This window comes from Panulirus ornatus, chromosome 56 (genome assembly GCF_036320965.1).
Source record: "Panulirus ornatus isolate Po-2019 chromosome 56, ASM3632096v1, whole genome shotgun sequence".
Classification (NCBI taxonomy): domain Eukaryota; kingdom Metazoa; phylum Arthropoda; class Malacostraca; order Decapoda; family Palinuridae; genus Panulirus; species Panulirus ornatus.
In genome coordinates this window covers 17,576,269-17,596,177 of record NC_092279.1, presented here as the reverse complement: position 1 = coordinate 17,596,177, position 19,909 = coordinate 17,576,269, and the positions used below count along the sequence as shown (strand labels likewise).

The following is a 19,909-nucleotide window of genomic DNA, read 5'->3' as shown; positions in this document are numbered from 1 at the left end:
GCACTTAAAGCACTTATTCCCATTTACAGACAGCAGGACAGCATGAAGTCGCTTACAGGTGTAAGCATCTGCCTTATTTGCACTCACTTTTCCACTATTTTTCACCCAATTATGCTGAGTGATGATAAATATGATAATGATGACCATGTAAACTTACAAATGAAGATAAAAACCTCTTCTAATGAGGATAAAAGCTCCGACTCAGGTAGCCAAGCAGATGAAATCAAAGAGAAGCATCTCTCACAAGAGGTGCAATTGTATGGTTTATTTCTACCTTTCCACTATTTTTGCACCCTCACTACTGTGAGCAATGACGAAGATGAGAATGATGACTATTAAGACACAAACTAATGATAATACTTCATCGTTTTAAAAGCTCTAATTGATATTCCAGCTCAGGCTAAGGAGCGGACCACAGTATTATATCTTTACTCTTATTGTATGTCCCCCAACCATCTGCTTTTCCTGGAACAAGTTGAGCATCCCTTATCTGAAAATCCAAAATCTGAAACTTTTTGATGTTACAAGTGGAAAATTCCACACCTAAGCATATTATTTTTTCACTATATCAATGGCATTTCATATTTTTCTACTGTTAAGTAATTTTGTGTGAATAAGTGTATGAAAATGATTGCTTATCAGTAGCATATAAATTCAGAATCAGATATGAAGGTGATGCCAAAAAACCACAGACTGTCCACATGGGCAGATGAGGGTGTGACATCTTAGCATTCTGATGGTTCAGTGTTATACAAACTTTGTTTCATGGACAAAATTATTAAAAACATTGTATGAATTACCTTCAAGCTATAAGGTGTATATAAAACAAATTTTGTGATTAGACTTGGTTCCCATCCCCAAGATATCTAATCAAGTAAATGCAAATATTCCAAAATCAGAAACACTTCTGGTCCCAGGCATTTCGGATAAGGGATACTCAACCTGTGATAACAATGTCAGTTATACAAATAATGAAGGTTCCAATATGTAACTGTACTTCAGAAGTTTCTTGGATACTGTAAAGTACTTGCTGACATGACAATTGAAAGGACAAGCATATATATAAAGAAATGTTTGATGGCAGTGTCACGGGATAACGGAAGTACTAAGTGGTACCCATACCCATCAAAATAAATCAAATGATAGGATTCATCATTTCTTCAATAAACTCTTTTATCATCTTTCTAATGTCTTCAACAATTTAAAGTTCATGACGTTATATTTCATACTCATTTATTTATCTATTATACTTAATCGCTGTTTCCTGCATCAGTGAGGTAGCGCCAGGAAACAGACGAAGAATGGCCCATCCACTCACATAACTTGGGCTTGTAACACCCACATATTTCAATATGTAATATTTTATAAAATATACCCATTTCAAATAAAATATTTTTTGTGTTGCTTTTTCTGTCTGTATACATCACAAAACTGCATTAGAAAAAATCAAGGATTTCCGGAACATACTTTGTAAAAAAGGAGTAAGAAAAGGGGTTAAAGATATACATGTAGAAATACGAAAAACAAACAAAAAATATCCTTATCGATTACTGTTTTGCTGTGATGCAGTGCTTAAGTTTATGAATTCTATACTTAGGATGAAATTTAAAACAGCAGTAAGGAAATTTTTTCTCACATGATGTACTGTATGTTGCAAATTGATGAGTAACATACAAATCATGTGTATTGCAGTTTAAGAGTTAACTCACACATCTTTTTTCACTCATAACTTCATTCCCTTCTTTCTGATCACCAATACAGCTTTTGTAGTGAGACTAATGGTGATACTGTCCTTTGGTAAATCTTAAGTGGCTCTCAACAACTCTAAATCATACAACAGGATATGGCACAAATATTTGTTTAGTGTATTTTCTTACTTCAGCTTTTCTGCTTCTTTCTCTTTTCTTTTCAGTTTTTCCACTGCAATCTGCTTATGGAGAAACACCTCCCACTTACCCTCTCAAAAGTAGTCTTCCACAGAGTTCTATTCTATCACTTACCTTCTTTCTTCTCCCCATGAATGAGCTTCTTCAAATTCTAACCCTATTCACTGTTATGCAGATGATTCTACTCCTTAGATGTCCCTTCCCTCTTGACTTTGATAACTATCCTTTTTCTTGCACTGAAAATATTTGTCCTGAGTTTGATGTGACAAACTGCAGAATGGGGAAGCAGTAACCTGGTTAAACTAAACAGTGCTAAAAATACATTATCTGCCTCTGTCTCTTTCTAACCTCACTCAATCAATACTAATGATTTTTGGAACATTACAAGTCTGCAATACCATAAATTTGGGCGTTACCACAGCTAGCAATTTGAGAACCCTATATACTGAATTTTATAAAATCTATTTCCCAAAAGCTGAATGGTATTGTGTAGGTGCTTCAATAATATTTCCTCTGAAAAGCTATTCTATATTTTGAGGGACCTCATTAACCCCTGCAAGCTGCACTGCTTGCATATCTGGGTTGATTATTCTTCCACCTCTCTCTTACCCAGAGTGAAATCATAAGCCCTCAATCATTTTAACTTTTTTGCTTTGGCTATCTTCAAACATACACCAATCCATTGTGATATTGCTTCCCCTCTGAACAAGTGCTTTCTTGAGTTGTGTACCTAAGTTTCTGCCCCTAGGAACTGGACACACGGCAAGCATCTTCTTACTTTCTAAAGCTTACAAGTAAAGACCAGCCACAATAGCAGTGATCATCATGAAATGTCTTTCTTCATACAGTGAAGCATTGGAGTTCATTTCATATTTTATACTTTCCGATTCCTGCAATTTTCCCATCTTCAAAATGAACTCTTTCCTCTTCTACCTGTTAACTCACCTTTCATCCAATGTGGCCATGACTGTTTATGATTTTGCCTGGCCCTGTTGGCTACTTAAATAAAGCTATACTTTGCCAGTTTATCTATCTATCTACCTATATCTCTGATGCCTGCTCCCACCTAGAACTCCCTGAAGAGGGTGGCCAAAGCAAGTTTCTATAACTAGTAAACTCCAGCACTGGAATTACCAGTTGCTAGTTCCAATTAATAATTACTATGGTAAATTGATTCTTAAATAAGTCAGACACCCAATAATGTGGGAGCATAGACATTAGCAGAAAATACTCATTTACAATAATGAATATCAAAAAGCATAAAAGTATCATCTACAGCATTTGTTCAAAAATATCTAAAACAGTACTGTGAATAATGAGGTAGTCAGCTTTAATATACACATATATACTTGATAGTTAGTTGATGCAGATGAAGTATACAGCAAAAAGAAACAAAAGATCAAGCAGGGGAACCCAATAACTTAAAAACACCAGAAGCTAATAAACAAGAGGATGGATGTTAGCCATGATCTTGACAAAAGACAATGGGTGCCAAAATGCACAATATAAAAAATGTTGGATACCATGAAAAGGACCACTTCAGTAAATATGCATAATAGACTCAACAGCCCATGCTTCTAATTCTGAAAACATATAAAAAAGAAATTTTACATCTCTCAAGTATGTAACACAAGAGAAACTGATCACAATGCATCATAAGGTGACTGAGAACATCCATCCTATTTCAGCCTCAATAGATTAACCATCATTGTGGGAGAGATTGAGTACATGCATAAACCCACAGACTACTACATGATATCTCAATCAGATAAAATATGGCATACATTTGTGAAAGTGAAACTAAACAGCTCTTGTCTTAGTGATATTAAGCATTACTTTTATATCAATACCTTTTTATTCACTTTAGTAACTCTATGCATGCATGACAAATACTGTGACTTAAAATTTTTCATAATTATCCAAATATGTGCGAAAATCAATAAAAAATTCAGTGTCTTATGATAAATACCCAGTATGAAGCAGAGCTATGGGGGAATACAATGAATGTCATTTCTGGATGGTGAAAAGACTGGTACAGGAACTTTGTCAGATATTTTTGAATATCAAATGCAACTTAGACTTCCTGTACTGTAACATCTAATAATCATTCAATATAATTAACAATCTATTTCTGAACTTGAGAGCACACAATACCTGCTAGCAAATCTCTCATCCAGTTTTACATATATGTACATGGAGATAAACTGAGGAGTCACAGTATTTGTCGTTACCCAAGGGTATACATGGCAATTCCCAATGGTAAGATAAATTATCTTACCCAGAGGAATAGGTTACCACTCACTTACTTTTCACAGGGTATGACGGGCACAGAGTTGACAACACCAGAATAGAAGGGGAGGATTGGACTATGAGACGCAACACGGGACAGAAGGGGGTGTGGGAGGAGACAAAATAAGAGGTTAATGCTGAACGATGCTACCTTTACAAACATGTAAGGACACCGTTGTTTTCAGATTTAACAAAATGAAGCATTTAGGTAATTTAAAAGAAAATAAAGGTACAGTATTTACAATGAGTAACAGAACATTTATTGGTGAAAGGAAAATGAAACACAAAACCAGTGTAGCAAAGCTGCACCTCATGCATGTGACTGGGTTAAAACACATACATGCTTAGTGAACAGGCTATGCAAGCAGAACACTGTCATCAGTTTACTGAATTCTAATGATCAGATTATGATTTCTATTCTATGATGAATAAGGGCAAGGGCTAGGAAAGTTACTCAACTCCTCATAACCAGTAAACATCTCTTAGTCAAATTAACACTGAAATGACCACACATACTTTGCATCACTTTCAGTATATATCATAAAAGAATATTTGCATTAATCATTATCTTTAATATGTTCTGTAACTGATCCTTGGAAGCCATCCACAGGTGTTCAATCACTGGCACACTTATATCATTATATTCATAATAAAATGCCATATATGGACTGTCAAGTCCAAGAACAAAATTTGTTAACTACAAAAACTAATAGCAATTTAGATCAGCACAATTTCTTTCATGTTCCCTTTGAAAAACAATTCTTGCTAATTCATAAATCAAATCAACATGTATGACATAGGGAATAGGATCTAACTGTTTTTCTAGGGAAAAACATTAGAATAGTAGTATATCTTATACCACTTATGATACAGATAATTGGATCATATTTTCCTAGAAAATGACCCATGGATCAGCCAAGTTTCAAATATGACAGGTTTTGAGGAGTGTAACAGATTACTATTAAGTAAATTAAGCACATTAGTATCTATCTATCTATCAGTCTATCTATCTATCTACCTATCTGCTGGTCTGTATCTAACCAGCCATATCCCAGGTACAAAAGTAGATGGCCCAAAATTATCACAATATATATGTGTACATAATCATTAATATGTAGTTCATACTACCACGTTCTTTAGTTAAAGTAATATATTCAACATCAATGGCTATAACACATAAAAAATATCATAAGCTGTCAAAGATACCATTCAAGTAATTAATGAATGTCCTACTAACAATTAAACACATTTCCTAAAACTTTTTCTTAATGATAACTGAACCATTAGCATGATAACCTTCATACTTACCAAGCAAGCTTTGGGAGGACGACCAAAACATGAAAGCCTAGAATTAAAACAAGAAAATGTTTTTGTACAACACTTATGCCAACTGCATATGGTTCTGTAACCCCAAATAAATTTCATCACATGACCTTGAACTTTGGTACTAACTTCAAAACTCAACCAGATGGAAAATCTTTTACATGGTCCACGTATGGTCATTATCGAATTATCAAGTCTTAAGATACTGTGTACAAAAGCAGTTACTAGTATTTAATTACACATGACTTTGACCCTTGCCCTGACCTTCAAAATCAGTCACATGAATCATTTTTGTATGAAGTACCTGAGGTGCAAGTTTCATCAACATCCATACATCTAAATACGATATATTGTGTGCACAAGCAATTAGTAGCAATTTAGTTCACATGAACTTAAATGTACTTTAATATAAAAGTCCTTATGACTTTTGACCCATTGATCTCTATAACTTAGTCATGCTATAACTTAGTCAGAACTCTGTTTGCAGTATCTGTGGATACAAAACTAATCTAAATCCAATCACACAGTCATGATATGTCATGTTCACCAACAAAATAGTCGCCTTTTAGTATGCTCGACCTTGTGACCTTGATCTTTATCCTCAGAAACTTAATCAGATGTAGAAGTCTGTTGCAGCATCTGTAGGACAAGTTTCAATCACATTCAATTACCTAATAATGAGAAAACATGTACACAATACTGGAATGCACAGATGCACAAATACATAGGAGCAAATCAAAGTCCCTCTGTGCTTTGCAGTATAGGATATAACAAGAGGGGCAGCCAATCCCCTAACAAACTTTCCTCAAACCACTCAGCTTCAGCCATTCAACCTTATAACAATCAATATATTCACCATCCATCCCTCCCAGCCTGGCAAGAACTACAGATGGGATTCCGCAAATGCAGCTGTACCCATCCCCTTTGATATGTATTCCATACTAAGGGGGAAAATTAACCAGTAGGATGGTAATTCTTACTACATCTAGTCTTCTAAATCAACTCTGTTTTTCCATTCTGTTAACAGGCAGAAAGTACTATTAGCCACAAAATGAAACTTGAAGTTACCTGTTTTTTTTCTCATTTATGTTCATTTCTTGCATTAGCTAGGTAACATCAGGAACACATGAAGAAATGGCCTCATTCACTTACATCCACTCTCTCGCTGTCATGTATACTGCACCTAAACCGGAGACCCCTATCAGTCAACCATGCCCCACATAGTTTGCCATGGTTTACCCCAACCACTTCCTATGCTCTACTTCAGCCCAATGACATCATCTGTAAAACTCATAACTGCAATACACTCTATCCCTTTAATATTCAGGCCTCAAGCCTTCAAAACACCTTTCACTTCATCTTCCCATTTCCTACTTGGTTTCCCCCTTTCTCTTGTTCCCTCCACTTCTAACATGCAAACTATTAGCCATCCTTTCCTCACTCATCCTCTCAATATGTCCAAACCATTTCAGCACACTCTCTTCAGCTCTCTCATACATACTCCTCTTACTGCTGCAACTCTCTCTTATCTAATCATTTCTCATTTGATTGATCCTCCTCAACAACACATAATGTCCTTCAACACTTGATTTCAAACACATACATCCTATTCTTTATAATTTTGTCTATAACCCATGTCTTGCATCCATATGGCACCAACACGACTACCATATCATCAAACATACCCGTCTTTGCCTTATAGACAGAGACCTCTGTTTCCACACATTCCTCAATGTGTCCATGACCTTTGCCCCTTCACCCACCCTATGACTCATTTCATACCCTATGGTTCCATTTGTTCCCATATCCACACCAAAGTACCTGAAACACTCTACTTCCTCCAAATTAACTCAATTCAAACTCATACCTCAAAAAACCTGGCTCTTTGCACTGCTGAACTTAATAACTTTGCTTTTATCAACACTGACTCTCAACACTCCTTTCACACACTCTCCAAAACTCAGACACCAGCTTCTGCAGTTACTCGCTCAAATCTGTCACCAGTGCCATATCACCAGCAAACAACAGTTGACTCGCCTCCTAGACACCCCGATCTCCTACCCCAAAAAGACTGCTTAATTGCTCCTCTCTCCAAGACACCTGCATTTATCTATTGCACCACCCTATCCATAAATAGCCTAAGCAGCCATGATGACATTACACACCCTGCTACAGACCCACCTTCACCTGGAACCATTCACCTCCCTCTCTAACTACTTGCTTACACGCCTCACACTCTTGATAAAAACTCTTTACTGCTTCTAATAGCTTTCATCCTATACCATATCTTCATAGGATCTTCCACACATCATCTCTATCAACCTTTTCATATGCTTGTGTAAGATCCATAAAAGCCACAGACAAATCCTTCTGTTTCTCTAAGTATTTCTCAAACATATTTCTCCACAGTAAGCAACTGATCCACACATCCTCTTGCACTCCAAAACCACACCATAGTGAGGATCTCTTCAACAACTACAAGGTTTCTGATGAGAGGGAGATTTAGGAATTGCTTTATGGACATAAATAATTTTTGAAGATAAATAAATTAACTTGGATATATTTCAAACATTACACTGGGAAAGCCATAAAACTGGTGATTAACTCCATTCCCTTTTAATCCAGGGTAGATCTAGTGTACACATACCCTTATTTCCACATTCTATAACAGTGGAACAAAAAAATTACTAGCATTAACTCAATGAATTAATACTAATTTAAACAATAAGAGATTGTGCTGCTTAATTTCCCAACATGAGTTAGATATAAAGAAATATATAAAGAATTTTGTAATTTATGATGTACTGAATGAAAAACTCTTTCTCTCCAGGGGAGTGTCCTACAGGCCATGGGAGAATCCACAGGATCTTTGGGGATTATGAATTGGAATAATGTCAATTGGAACAATGTGCTATACCGGAGTCAATGTGCTGTCAATGGACTGAACCAAGGAATGTGAAGCGTCCGGGGTAAACCATGGAAATATCTGTGGGGCCTAGCTGTGGAATGGGATCTGTGGTTTTGGTGCACTACATATGACAGCTAGAGAATGGATATAAGTGGGTATGAGCGAATGTGTGTGTGTGTGTGTGTGTGTGTGTGTGTGTGTGTGTGTGTGGTTTCAGTGCATCTATGTTTAGCTAACCACTAGAGGTATGTGCCTCATTCAGGGTATTTATGTTTAGCTAACCACAAGAGGTATGTGCCTCATTCACCTCGGGGGTACCAGGAGGGATCACTCCACATGCACAAGTGTTAATTTTTTCTATTTTCCAACTATCTTCAACTTCAATCTAAGTTACAAAGGGGTGAATGAAGCACAAAGAACCTAACAGCAATGCTTCTTACTGGAGGTAAGAGGTCTATGTATGAGACTAATTCATCTTCAACAGGAACAATTATTTCTGGCATTATGGTTCCCCACCTCCTCCTGCATCTTTTAGAAGAATTTTATATGTTGGACATGGAGACATGTTCCCAAATGAACTCTTTCTGGAATGGAAAAACACATATGCTGTCATACCTGGCCCCAATAATACTTACACTATAATGAGCAAACCAACTTATTTAAAATTCTACAGATCTGGAAACTGAAAATTTTTAAATCTAGCTTACCGGTCAGCAGGTATAGTTGGAACAGAAACAATTGGCGCGGCAGATCGTTTTTCAGCTAATATTTTACGAGCCTTCTTCATTTTCTGACGTGACGCAGCCTTTGCAGCAGCTTTCTTGGCAGAATCCATGATCTCATCAAGCTGAGGACGCTGTAAAGTGAAAACAGACTGGCCTTTCAACCACAAACGTTCAACACAGCAAAAGCAGAAGCAAGCACGGGATGACCGTCACACGGCAGACGTGCCTGACTGTACATGCTAGTCTATATTGTAATTTTCATAAGTTTATACTGTCCAGTTATAATTTAAGCCTTATATATACATAAATTGTTGAAATAATGAAAATGAAATATAGATACTCTTTCCATATTTGAAAACAGGTAATAGATCACGTGTGTTACTAAATTTAGAAACAAATGGAGCAGTAACAAGTACCAATGAAACAAAATTCTGAAAAATTTTTCATGACTGTGACATTTAATCTTTTGTAACTTTCATATCATTGACTTCTTTACTAACATATCCAGTCTAGCACTTATATTTTAATGGCAGCGATGCTTGGGCTGCAGGCAAGCTGTGAAAGCCTAACTTGTAGACTATGGTGCTGGTACATTCATGGAAGATGTAATGAACCTAAATTAGGGTATTTCTGTAGTTAGTAATCTTCAAATTGGATGGAACACTAAATGTATATATATTTTTTCATACTTGATTGCCATTTCCCGCATTAGCGAGGTAGCATCACAAAGCAATAAAAAAAAAAAAAGGCCACATTTGCTCATAACTGTTCTCCAGCTGTCATGTGCAATGTACCGAAACCACAACCCAGTATCCACAAATGGTCCCCGAAAACCTTTCCATGGCTTTCCCCAGCTGCTTCACATGCCCTGCTTAAGTCCACTGACAGCATATTGACCCCTGTAAACCATATCATTCCTATTCACTCTACCCCATGCATGCCTTTTGCCCCTCCAGCAAGTTCAGGGCCCAATCATTGAAGACCTTATGTACTCCATTATTTCATCCCTAATTTGGTCTGCCCCTTCTTTATGTCCCCTCCACTTCTGAGACACATACACACATACACACACACACATATATATTATTTTTTTTTTTTTTTGCTTTGTCGCTGTCTCCCGCGTTTGCGAGGTAGCGCAAGGAAACAGACGAAAGAAATGGCCCAACCCACCCCCATACACATGTATATACATACATCCACACACGCAAATATACATACCTACACAGCTTTCCATGGTTTACCCCAGACGCTTCACATGCCCTGATTCAATCCACTGACAGCACGTCAACCCCGGTATACCACATCGCTCCAATTCACTCTATTCCTTGCCCTCCTTTCACCCTCCTGCATGTTCAGGCCCCGATCACACAAAATCTTTTTCACTCCATCTTTCCACCTCCAATTTGGTCTCCCTCTTCTCCTCGTTCCCTCCACCTCCAACACATATATCCTCTTGGTCAATCTTTCCTCACTCATTCTCTCCATGTGACCAAACCATTTCAAAACACCCTCTTCTGCTCTCTCAACCACACTCTTTTTATTTCCACACATCTCTCTTACCCTTACGTTACTTACTCGATCAAACCACCTCACACCACACATTGTCCCCAAACACCTCACCTCCAGCACACCCATCCCCCCGCACACAACTCCATCCACAGCCCACGCCCCGCAACCACACAACATTGCTGGAACCACCATTCCCCCAAACACACCCATCTCCGCTCTCCGAGACAATGCTCTCAACCTCCACACGTTTGCTGTCTCCCACGTTTGCGAGGTAGCGCAAGGAAACAGATGAAAGAAATGGCCCAACCCACCCCCATACACATGTATATACATACACGTCCACACACTCAAAAATACATACCTATAAATCTCAATGTACACTCATATATACACACACACAGACATATACATATACACACATGTACATAATTCATACTGTTTGCCTTTATTTATTCCCATCGCCACCTCGCCACACATGGAATAACAACCCCCTCCCTCTCATGTGTGCGAGGTAGCGCTAGGAAAAGACAACAAAGGCCCCATTCGTTCACACTCAGTCTCTAGCTGTCATGTAATAATGCACCCAAACCACAGCTCCCTTTCCACATCTAGGCCCCACAGAACTTTCCATGGTTTACCCCAGATGCTTCACATGCCCTAGCTCAATCCATTGACAGCACATCGACCCCGGTATACCACATCGTTCCAATTCACTCTATTCCTTGCATGCCTTTCACCCTCCTGCATGCTCAGGCCCCGATCACTCAAAATCTTTTTCACTCCATCTTTCCACCTCCAATTTGGTCTCTCACTTCTTCTCGTTCCCTCCACCTCTAAAACATATATCCTCTTGGTCAATCTTTCCTCACTCATTCTCTCCATGTGACCAAACCATTTCAAAACACCCTCTTCTGCTCTCACAACCACACTCTTTTCATTTCCACACATCTCTCTTACCCTTACATTACTTACTAGATCAAACCACCTCACACCACATACTGTCCTCAAACATCTCATTTCCAGCACATCCACCCTCCTGCGCACAACTCTATCCATAGCCCACGCCTCGCAACCATACAACATTGTTGGAACCACTATTCCTTCAAACATACCCATTTTTGCTTTCCGAGATAATGTTCTCGACTTCCAAACATTCTTCACAGCTCCCAAAATTTTCGCCCCCTCCCCCACCCTATGATTCACTTCCGCTTCCATGGTTCCATCAGCTGCCAGATCCACTCCCAGATATCTAAAACACTTTACTTCCTCCAGTTTTTCTACATTCAAACTTTCCTCCCAGTTGACTTGACTCTCAACCCTACTGTACCTAATAACCTTGCTCTTATTCACATTTACTCTTAACTTTCTTCTTTCATACACTTCACCGAACTCAGCCACCAGCTTCTGCAGTTTCTCACATGAATCAGCCACCAGCGCTGTATCATCAGCAAACAACAACTGACTCACTTCCCAAGCTCTCTCATCCACAACAGACTGCATACTTGCCCCTCTTTCTAAAACTCTTGCATTCACCTCCCTAACAATGCCATCCATAAACAAATTAAACAACCATGGAGACATCACACACCCCTGCCGCAAACCTACATTCACTTGGAACCAATCACTTTCCTCTCTTCCTACACGTACACATGCCTTACATCCTCCTATCCCTGGGGATAGGGAAGAAAGAATACTTCTCACGTATTCCCTGCATGTCGTAGAAGGCGACTAAAAGGGAAGGGAGCGGGGGGCTGGAAATCCTCTCCTCTTGTTTTTAATTTTCCAAAAGAAGAATCAGAGAAGGGGGCCAAGTGAGGATATTCCCTCAAAGGCTCAGTCCTCTGTTCTTAACGCTATCTCGCTAACGCGGGAAATGGCGAATAGTATGAAATATATATATATATATATATATATATATATATATATATATATATATATATATATTTTTTTTTTTCTTTTTTTTTTATACTTTGTCGCTGTCTCCCGCATTTGTGAGGTAGCGCAAGGAAACAGACGAAAGAAATGGCCCAACCCCCCCCCCCATACACATGTATATACATACGTCCACACACGCAAATATACATACCTACACAGCTTTCCATGGTTTACCCCAGACGCTTCACATGCCTTGATTCAATCCACTGACAGCACGTCAACCCCGGTATACCACATCGCTCCAATTCACTCTATTCCTTGCCCTCCTTTCACCCTCCTGCATGTTCAGGCCCCGATCACACAAAATCTTTTTCACTCCATCTTTCCACCTCCAATTTGGTCTCCCTCTTCTCCTTGCTCCCTCCACCTCCGACACATATATCCTCTTGGTCAATCTTTCCTCACTCATCCTCTCCATGTGCCCAAACCACTTCAAAACACCCTCTTCTGCTCTCTCAACCACGCTCTTTTTATTTCCACACATCTCTCTTACCCTTACGTTACTCACTCGATCAAACCACCTCACACCACACATTGTCCTCAAACATCTCATTTCCAGCACATCCATCCTCCTGCGCACAACTCTATCCATAGCCCACGCCTCGCAACCATACAACATTGTTGGAACCACTATTCCTTCAAACATACCCATTTTTGCTTTCCGAGATAATGTTCTCGACTTCCACACATTCTTCAAGGCCCCCAGAATTTTCGCCCCCTCCCCCACCCTATGATCCACTTCCGCTTCCATGGTTCCATCCGCTGCCAGATCCACTCCCAGATATCTAAAACACTTCACTTCCTCCAGTTTTTCTCCATTCAAACTCACCTCCCAATTGACTTGACCCTCAACCCTACTGTACCTAATAACCTTGCTCTTATTCACATTTACTCTTAACTTTCTTCTTCCACACACTTTACCAAACTCAGTCCTCTTTGTTAACCACTTCTCACTCATTCTCCTCATATGTCCACACCTTTTAGCACACCCTCTTCATTATACATGCATGTATGTATAACATTCAGTACTCTCCAACAGCAGGATGTGAACTGCCACCACTTGTGAGGAGGTCCCTCACCATCAACATGCATTGTTACTGAAAGGCCCCATGGTTGGCAAAACCATGGTTGGCAAGGTACATGGCATGTAGAAAATAGCGGTTTGAGGGAATGCCTTTTGAGATACATACTCAAGTCCTTCACGGTAAAAAGCAAGTATATCATACTTCAAAAACAAAATGTTAAATTTATAAAAGTAAAAAGAAATGATGTACGATGTACAAAGCTTCTTTCTTTTTCTTTCATGCTTGTTCACTATTTACTGCATTAGCAAGGAAGTGCAAGAAGCACAAAAACAAAAAGGTCTCACTCACTTACACCCATTCTCTAGCTGTCATGTGTAATGCACTAAACCATAGCCACAGTCCACAACTAGGTTCCAGAGACCTTTCCATGGTTTCCCAGCTACTTCATATTCCTGGTTCACTCCACTGACATCACACTGCATACCACATCGCCCCATTCCACTCTATCCGTCACCTTGCTGCATGTTCTGGCCTGAAGCACTAAAAATCTTTTTCACTCCACCCCTCCATCTCCAATTAGGTCTCACTCTTGTCCTTGTCCCCTCCACTTCTGACACATGCATACTCTTTGTCAACCTCTCCTTGCGTATTCTTTCCATATGTCCATACCATTTCAGCACACCCTCAACAGTTCTCTCAAGCATACTCTTCTTATTACCACATCCCTCTCTTACCTTATCATTATTTATTTGATCAACCCTCCTCTATACAACGTCACTGGGACTACTACACCTTCAAACATACCCACTTTTATCCTTCCAGATAGCAACCTCTGTTTCTACACATTCTTCAATGCTCCCAGAACCTTCAATCCACATCCACCCTATGGCTCATCTGCTTCCATTCACTGCCATGTCCACTCTAAGGTATCTAAAACACGTCACTTCCTCTAAATTTCTACATTCAAATTCAGACCTTAACAAACCTGCCTCTTTGCAATGCTAAATCTAATAACCTTGCTTTTATCCACATTTACGCTCAACTTTCTCCCAAATTACTTATGCAGTTTCTCACTCAAATCTGCCACAAGTGCCATGTCATCAACAAACAAGTGACTCCCAGCCCCCTCACCCCCTACAGACTGCATACCTCCCTCACCACTTCTCCATAAACAAAAACAGCCATGGTAACATCATACACTCCCACCACAGACCCACCTTCACCTGGAACTACTCGCCCTCCTCTCTACCTACTCACCCCTTACTCTCAATAAAACTCCTCACTGCTTCTAATAGCTTTTCTCCAAAACCATATATTCATAACACTTTCCACAAAGCATTCCTAAGAATTGCATCATATGCTTTCTCTAGATCTTTAATAGCCAGGTACAAATCCATCTGCTTCTCTAAGTATTTCTCGCATACATCCTCTACCACTCCTGAAGCCAAACTGTTCCACCTCTGACGCTCTGAACATGCCACCATCCTCATAATCACCACTCTTCCATACAACTTAACAAATCTACATTTCCCCTTTGAAAATCCTAACAAACCAATCAACAACACAGTAATCCCCTTTTTTTCCTAAAGAAACTCGTCTGTGCGGTAATAATATGATAGCAGTGTGTTACCAAATACTGCATCTCCATACTCCCTCAAAACTCTCAGCCAGCTATGCCACACCAAAAGCTTCCTTGACATTCACCCAAGCAACACTACCTGGTCGTGAGATTCTAGCCCCTCCCAAGAAATGAGGTCTGCTAGGCTAGGCTACAATCAGCCTATGGCCATGTGACACTCATCCTACTCATGGAAGAAATTTTGATGCTGTGGAAAACTGTGGTTGGTAAACTAGTAAATATCATCTTGAAAATGTATACTCATATTTGCTGTAGGAAAGAGACCTCTGTACTAGGCTAAAATAAAGAAATGACTATTCCATTACAAGAAATCAAACACCCTTTGCCTTATAAACAATGTAGTCTACGGTGATTACTTTTCATCATGCTCGCAGTAAACAGTAGTTAAACATTTTACTAAAACTGCTGTCACACACAGAGGTAAAAGAACAAACAGAGTGCAATGAATGCATGCTTCATCAGAACATACAATATCTTCCAACAGCAGGATCTGAATTGCTGCAACCTGTGTAGAAAATGGGGATGTGAATTGCTAGACTATGGACCCTAGTTATTTCACTGTCACGAGCTCCATAATTTGTTCTTGACATCCAGTTTCTACTAAAGTGGTAGAAGTTCAGATCCTGCTCTTGGAGGATATTGTATGTTTTGATGAAGTATGCATTCATTGCTCTATATTTGTTGTTCACAGAACCTAGAAAGTTTGCTGTTATGGGATCCATAGCTGAGAGGTTTCTATCCACAGCTACCAAAAGCAGGTTCCACAACCTAGCTATTAATATCCCTTGCTTTCACAGAAGTGACAGCAGATTGAATCCTGCTGTTGGAGGACATATGTTCTGTGGAAGTGCATGTTCACTGGACTGGATTTGTTGTTAATAAAAATGACAAGCAATATTAGACAGGAGCAGTAGGTAGAAACATTAGGTAGAATTAGTGGGTAGGAACATAAGGTGGGAGCATTAGGTAGAATTAGGAGGTTAGAACATTATGCAGGAGCCTCACACAACTCTGTGCAAGAGTTGCCCTTTGTCAGTCTCATATTAAAGAAGAGGCACAAAAAGGCTAAGAAACAGCAATGGAGATTATCAGTTATCTAGAATCTTTTACCATGGATACCCACTTGAGGGCATTCCTGAAGGGAACGGGTGTCAGTGACATGTGAGTGAAAACAATTTCCGTAAAATGCTAACTACCAGTTCCTGTGAGCCTGATGGGATACATCCAATGGAGACTCCATTCATAACCTAGTGGTTAACACCCTCAATTTCCCCACAAGTGGTTGCAGTCTGACTCATGCAATAGAAGTATATTGCAATTTAGAAAACAGTTACATGGCATTCATTGCACTATATTCTTTATATACATTATCACCTATCTGTAATGTAAAGGAAAGGAGTATTACATTCACTGGACTCTATCTAATAAACATTTTCGACCATCATAAAACTCCTTAAATTTTTTTTGCTGTCTATATTAACCCTGTCCTCAGTCATTCTATACCATTCATTCACCATTCTTATACTATAAAAGAGCCTCTTTATATATTTTTCAATATGTTTTTGTTTTACTTCATATCACATCCTCAGGTTGCTCTATCCCTATATCCCTCAAGAAGTGTTCACTGTCCATGCCATCGTTCTTAAAGGCTGTGATAATGTCACCTCTCACTCTTCTCATTTTCATGGTGGGCAATCGTAAAGCCTCTAGCCTTTCCCTGTAAGTCTGCTCACTTTATTCTGTATCAACACAAGCATGTGTAATTACCTAGCTGTTCTATAAAAGGATGTAGTTTTAAACTTGCAATGCCCCATCTACTGAACTTCTCTACCATCATACAGTTTCTTAAATTTAAGTATGCTGTCTGCTATAATCACGTCTTCAGTCATCTTATTCCATTCCTCCACTACTCCACTTCTTTACATCTTTTTCAACTAGTTTCTTGCTTCATTTCATGTCCTCTGGTTGCCCTATCCCTACATCTCTTGAAGACTGTTCATTGTCTACACCATCAATCTGTTTTAAGGACTTAAAGGTTATGATCAGATAACTCCTCACTTTTCTATCTTCCAAAGTGGACAATTTCAAAGCCTCATGCCTTTCCCTGTAACCCAGCTATCTTAAATTCTGTACCGTCTCTGTTGCCCTCCTCTGGATCTTGCGCACATGTTTTTTTACCTACAGTATTTGTACTGTACAGCAAGGGAGTTTTACATTCATGGGGCCCCATCTCTTGAACATTCTCTACTATCATACATCTTAAATCTATGTATGCTGTCTGCATAAGCCATGTTCTCAGTCACTGTATTGCAGCTATCCACTCCTCATACTATAAAAGTATTTCTTTAATCTTTTAAAAAGATTTTTGCTTAATTTCACACTACGTCTTCTGGTTGTTCTATCCTTACATCTCTTGAAGAATTGCTCTGTCTACATCAATCTGTCATAAAAAAGTACAGGTAATGATGAAGTCATCCCTTACTCTTCTCTCTTCCATGGGCAAGTCTAAAGCATTCATATGGTTTTCATAACATTATTCTTTAATATACTTTAATTAATATCGATGTACACCATGTTTTTCCATCACAAAAACAGAATTAAGAAAATAATAAAAAAAGTACTTCCTGTGGTAATCATACAATAAATGCTAAACTTTTTCGAATTACCTATATAAGCAAACATTGTGGTGTTCACATAACATTCGCTTGTCCAAGCATCCAGGTTTTACAAAAATACATATCAATGGCATGGTTGTACTCCCACACTCTCCATCTCACCTGGAGTTCTGACTTAAAACTGGGTATGTTAATGCAATAGTACATGAAGTTCTAGCAACAAGCTGAGGTAATCTATTCATTCAAGACGACACTTTCCAATGTATTTACGCCACATGGACAACAGCAGGTGTGAGAACATATGTTCAAAAATTTTCTCAGGAATAAGTCTACGGTAAAGTTCGTTTCGGTTAAAGTAGCTTCACTTACAGTAACACTTTTCAGAAACACATATACTGTAATATGTTTATCAAGGAGCTACCATACATTTTTGTGTATGGCAAAAAATAATTTTGTTGTCCTGTTTTAAATACAGAAGAAATACTGTTTTTCTGCATTTTCCAATAGTTTTTATTCTCTCACATTCAGAAAAATTCTTTAACTGTTACCATCAAGTCCAAAGGGGTACCATTTAGTGGGGAAACTACTGTAGTACAAAATGATATCTGTACAAACAAACATCCATGTACTTTAACTATGTTGCTTCCATCAGTGAATGAGGTTATTCTACTGGCTGGAAAAAATTAATTTCACAACTTGATAAACTTTACAATTACTGCAAACTTCTGCCGACACAAGATGTACTAACTATATTTCTTCCACCCATTTAAAGCATTACTAGCTGCATTTCAGACAATTATAAAAACATTCCTTTTGTATAACGCTCTAAAATCAGCAAATTAAGATGCATAAATAACAGCAGCAGCTTTGGCACAGGCAAAACAAAACAGTGAAGGACTCATATAATCACAACACTCCACTGTCTTCAAGATACTGTATGGTTAAAATAAAAAAGTTATCTACAGTGCTGTTAAGATAAAACAAAATGGTTATAAGATTACGAAACAAACTGTAATAATTCTGGAGGTGGCAAACTTATTCATAACAAACTGTAATAATTCTGGAGGTGGTAAATTTATTCATAAGCTCAAAATGTTTCTTCAACAGTTTTACAAGGATAAGTGGTCTAAGCTCTGGCTGTCTGGGTACTTAGACAACAAAATCATTATATTTCTAAACCTTTCAACACATATGCACTTATACATAAATATTTTGAGCTTAAGATACGACAGTATTTGGTAAATCCCCATCACATTTAACATAACGTACCGCATCAGAGTCAGCTGGAGTATGCATATCACAATATGCAGCCTTCCTCACAGTTACTGATGTCCCACTGACACTAGTCTCTCTCACAGCATCTATCTTCATATGTAGTCCAGCTTGTTGAGCACATGTGACATGAAAAGCTGTAGAAAAAAAAGAACAGATTTTCAATACCTTGAAACCAATCTTACTCATGATGGTAACACAACTTTCTTTCGAGCTTACAAACAGCTTAAGATAGGAACCCACCTGTTAAATATACAAAGGTCTTTCATAGAAACCTGAAAGTAGCCATAATTATTCCTCGATTGACATTTTTGGCTACTTCAGTACATCGAAATTTGTTTTTCCTTGTTTTGTTTATAAATCATTATTGCCCTTTACAAATCATGAACTTTCAAAAAAGTCATACATCTGATACTTCATCACACTATATCTGTGGTAGACTAGGTTCACACCTCAGTGCACCTGGCACTATATTCTTAAATGTATTTCAAGCCATCTCAACATTCAATGAATCAGACTCTTTCCAAAGTTTATTTGAAAATTATACACACTGAGACGTATAAGATTTGGAAAATAAAGCAATACCATAAACTATCATAATGAGGGTAACAAATTTTGTTTTTAAAAAACTATATGATAATCAAACAAAATTAGCATCAATAAAAAAAAATCTCAACTCAAAATTATTTGCAAAGCTTTTGACAGCTGGTTAATGAGTCCACAATCTCCAAAGATTGGACAAGTAGTCTCATGGGCTGTTTAACACAATATGGCATCTGATTT

At 38.4% G+C, this 19,909-nt stretch overlaps 1 protein-coding gene across 1 annotated transcript in view; it reads right to left on the bottom strand.

The window, feature by feature from the left end:
- The window catches only part of Br140 (bromodomain-containing protein 140), a 115,389-nt gene that overhangs the window by 72,370 nt on the left and 23,110 nt on the right, over positions 1 to 19,909 (bottom strand). Inside the window, exons 10-11 of the mRNA XM_071693993.1 lie at positions 19,124 to 19,263; positions 9,114 to 9,262 (exon numbers count right to left, since the gene is read on the bottom strand). Of these exons, the coding sequence (XP_071550094.1) occupies positions 9,114 to 9,262; positions 19,124 to 19,263 (289 nt within the window). The remainder of the gene's footprint in view (positions 1 to 9,113; positions 9,263 to 19,123; positions 19,264 to 19,909) is intronic.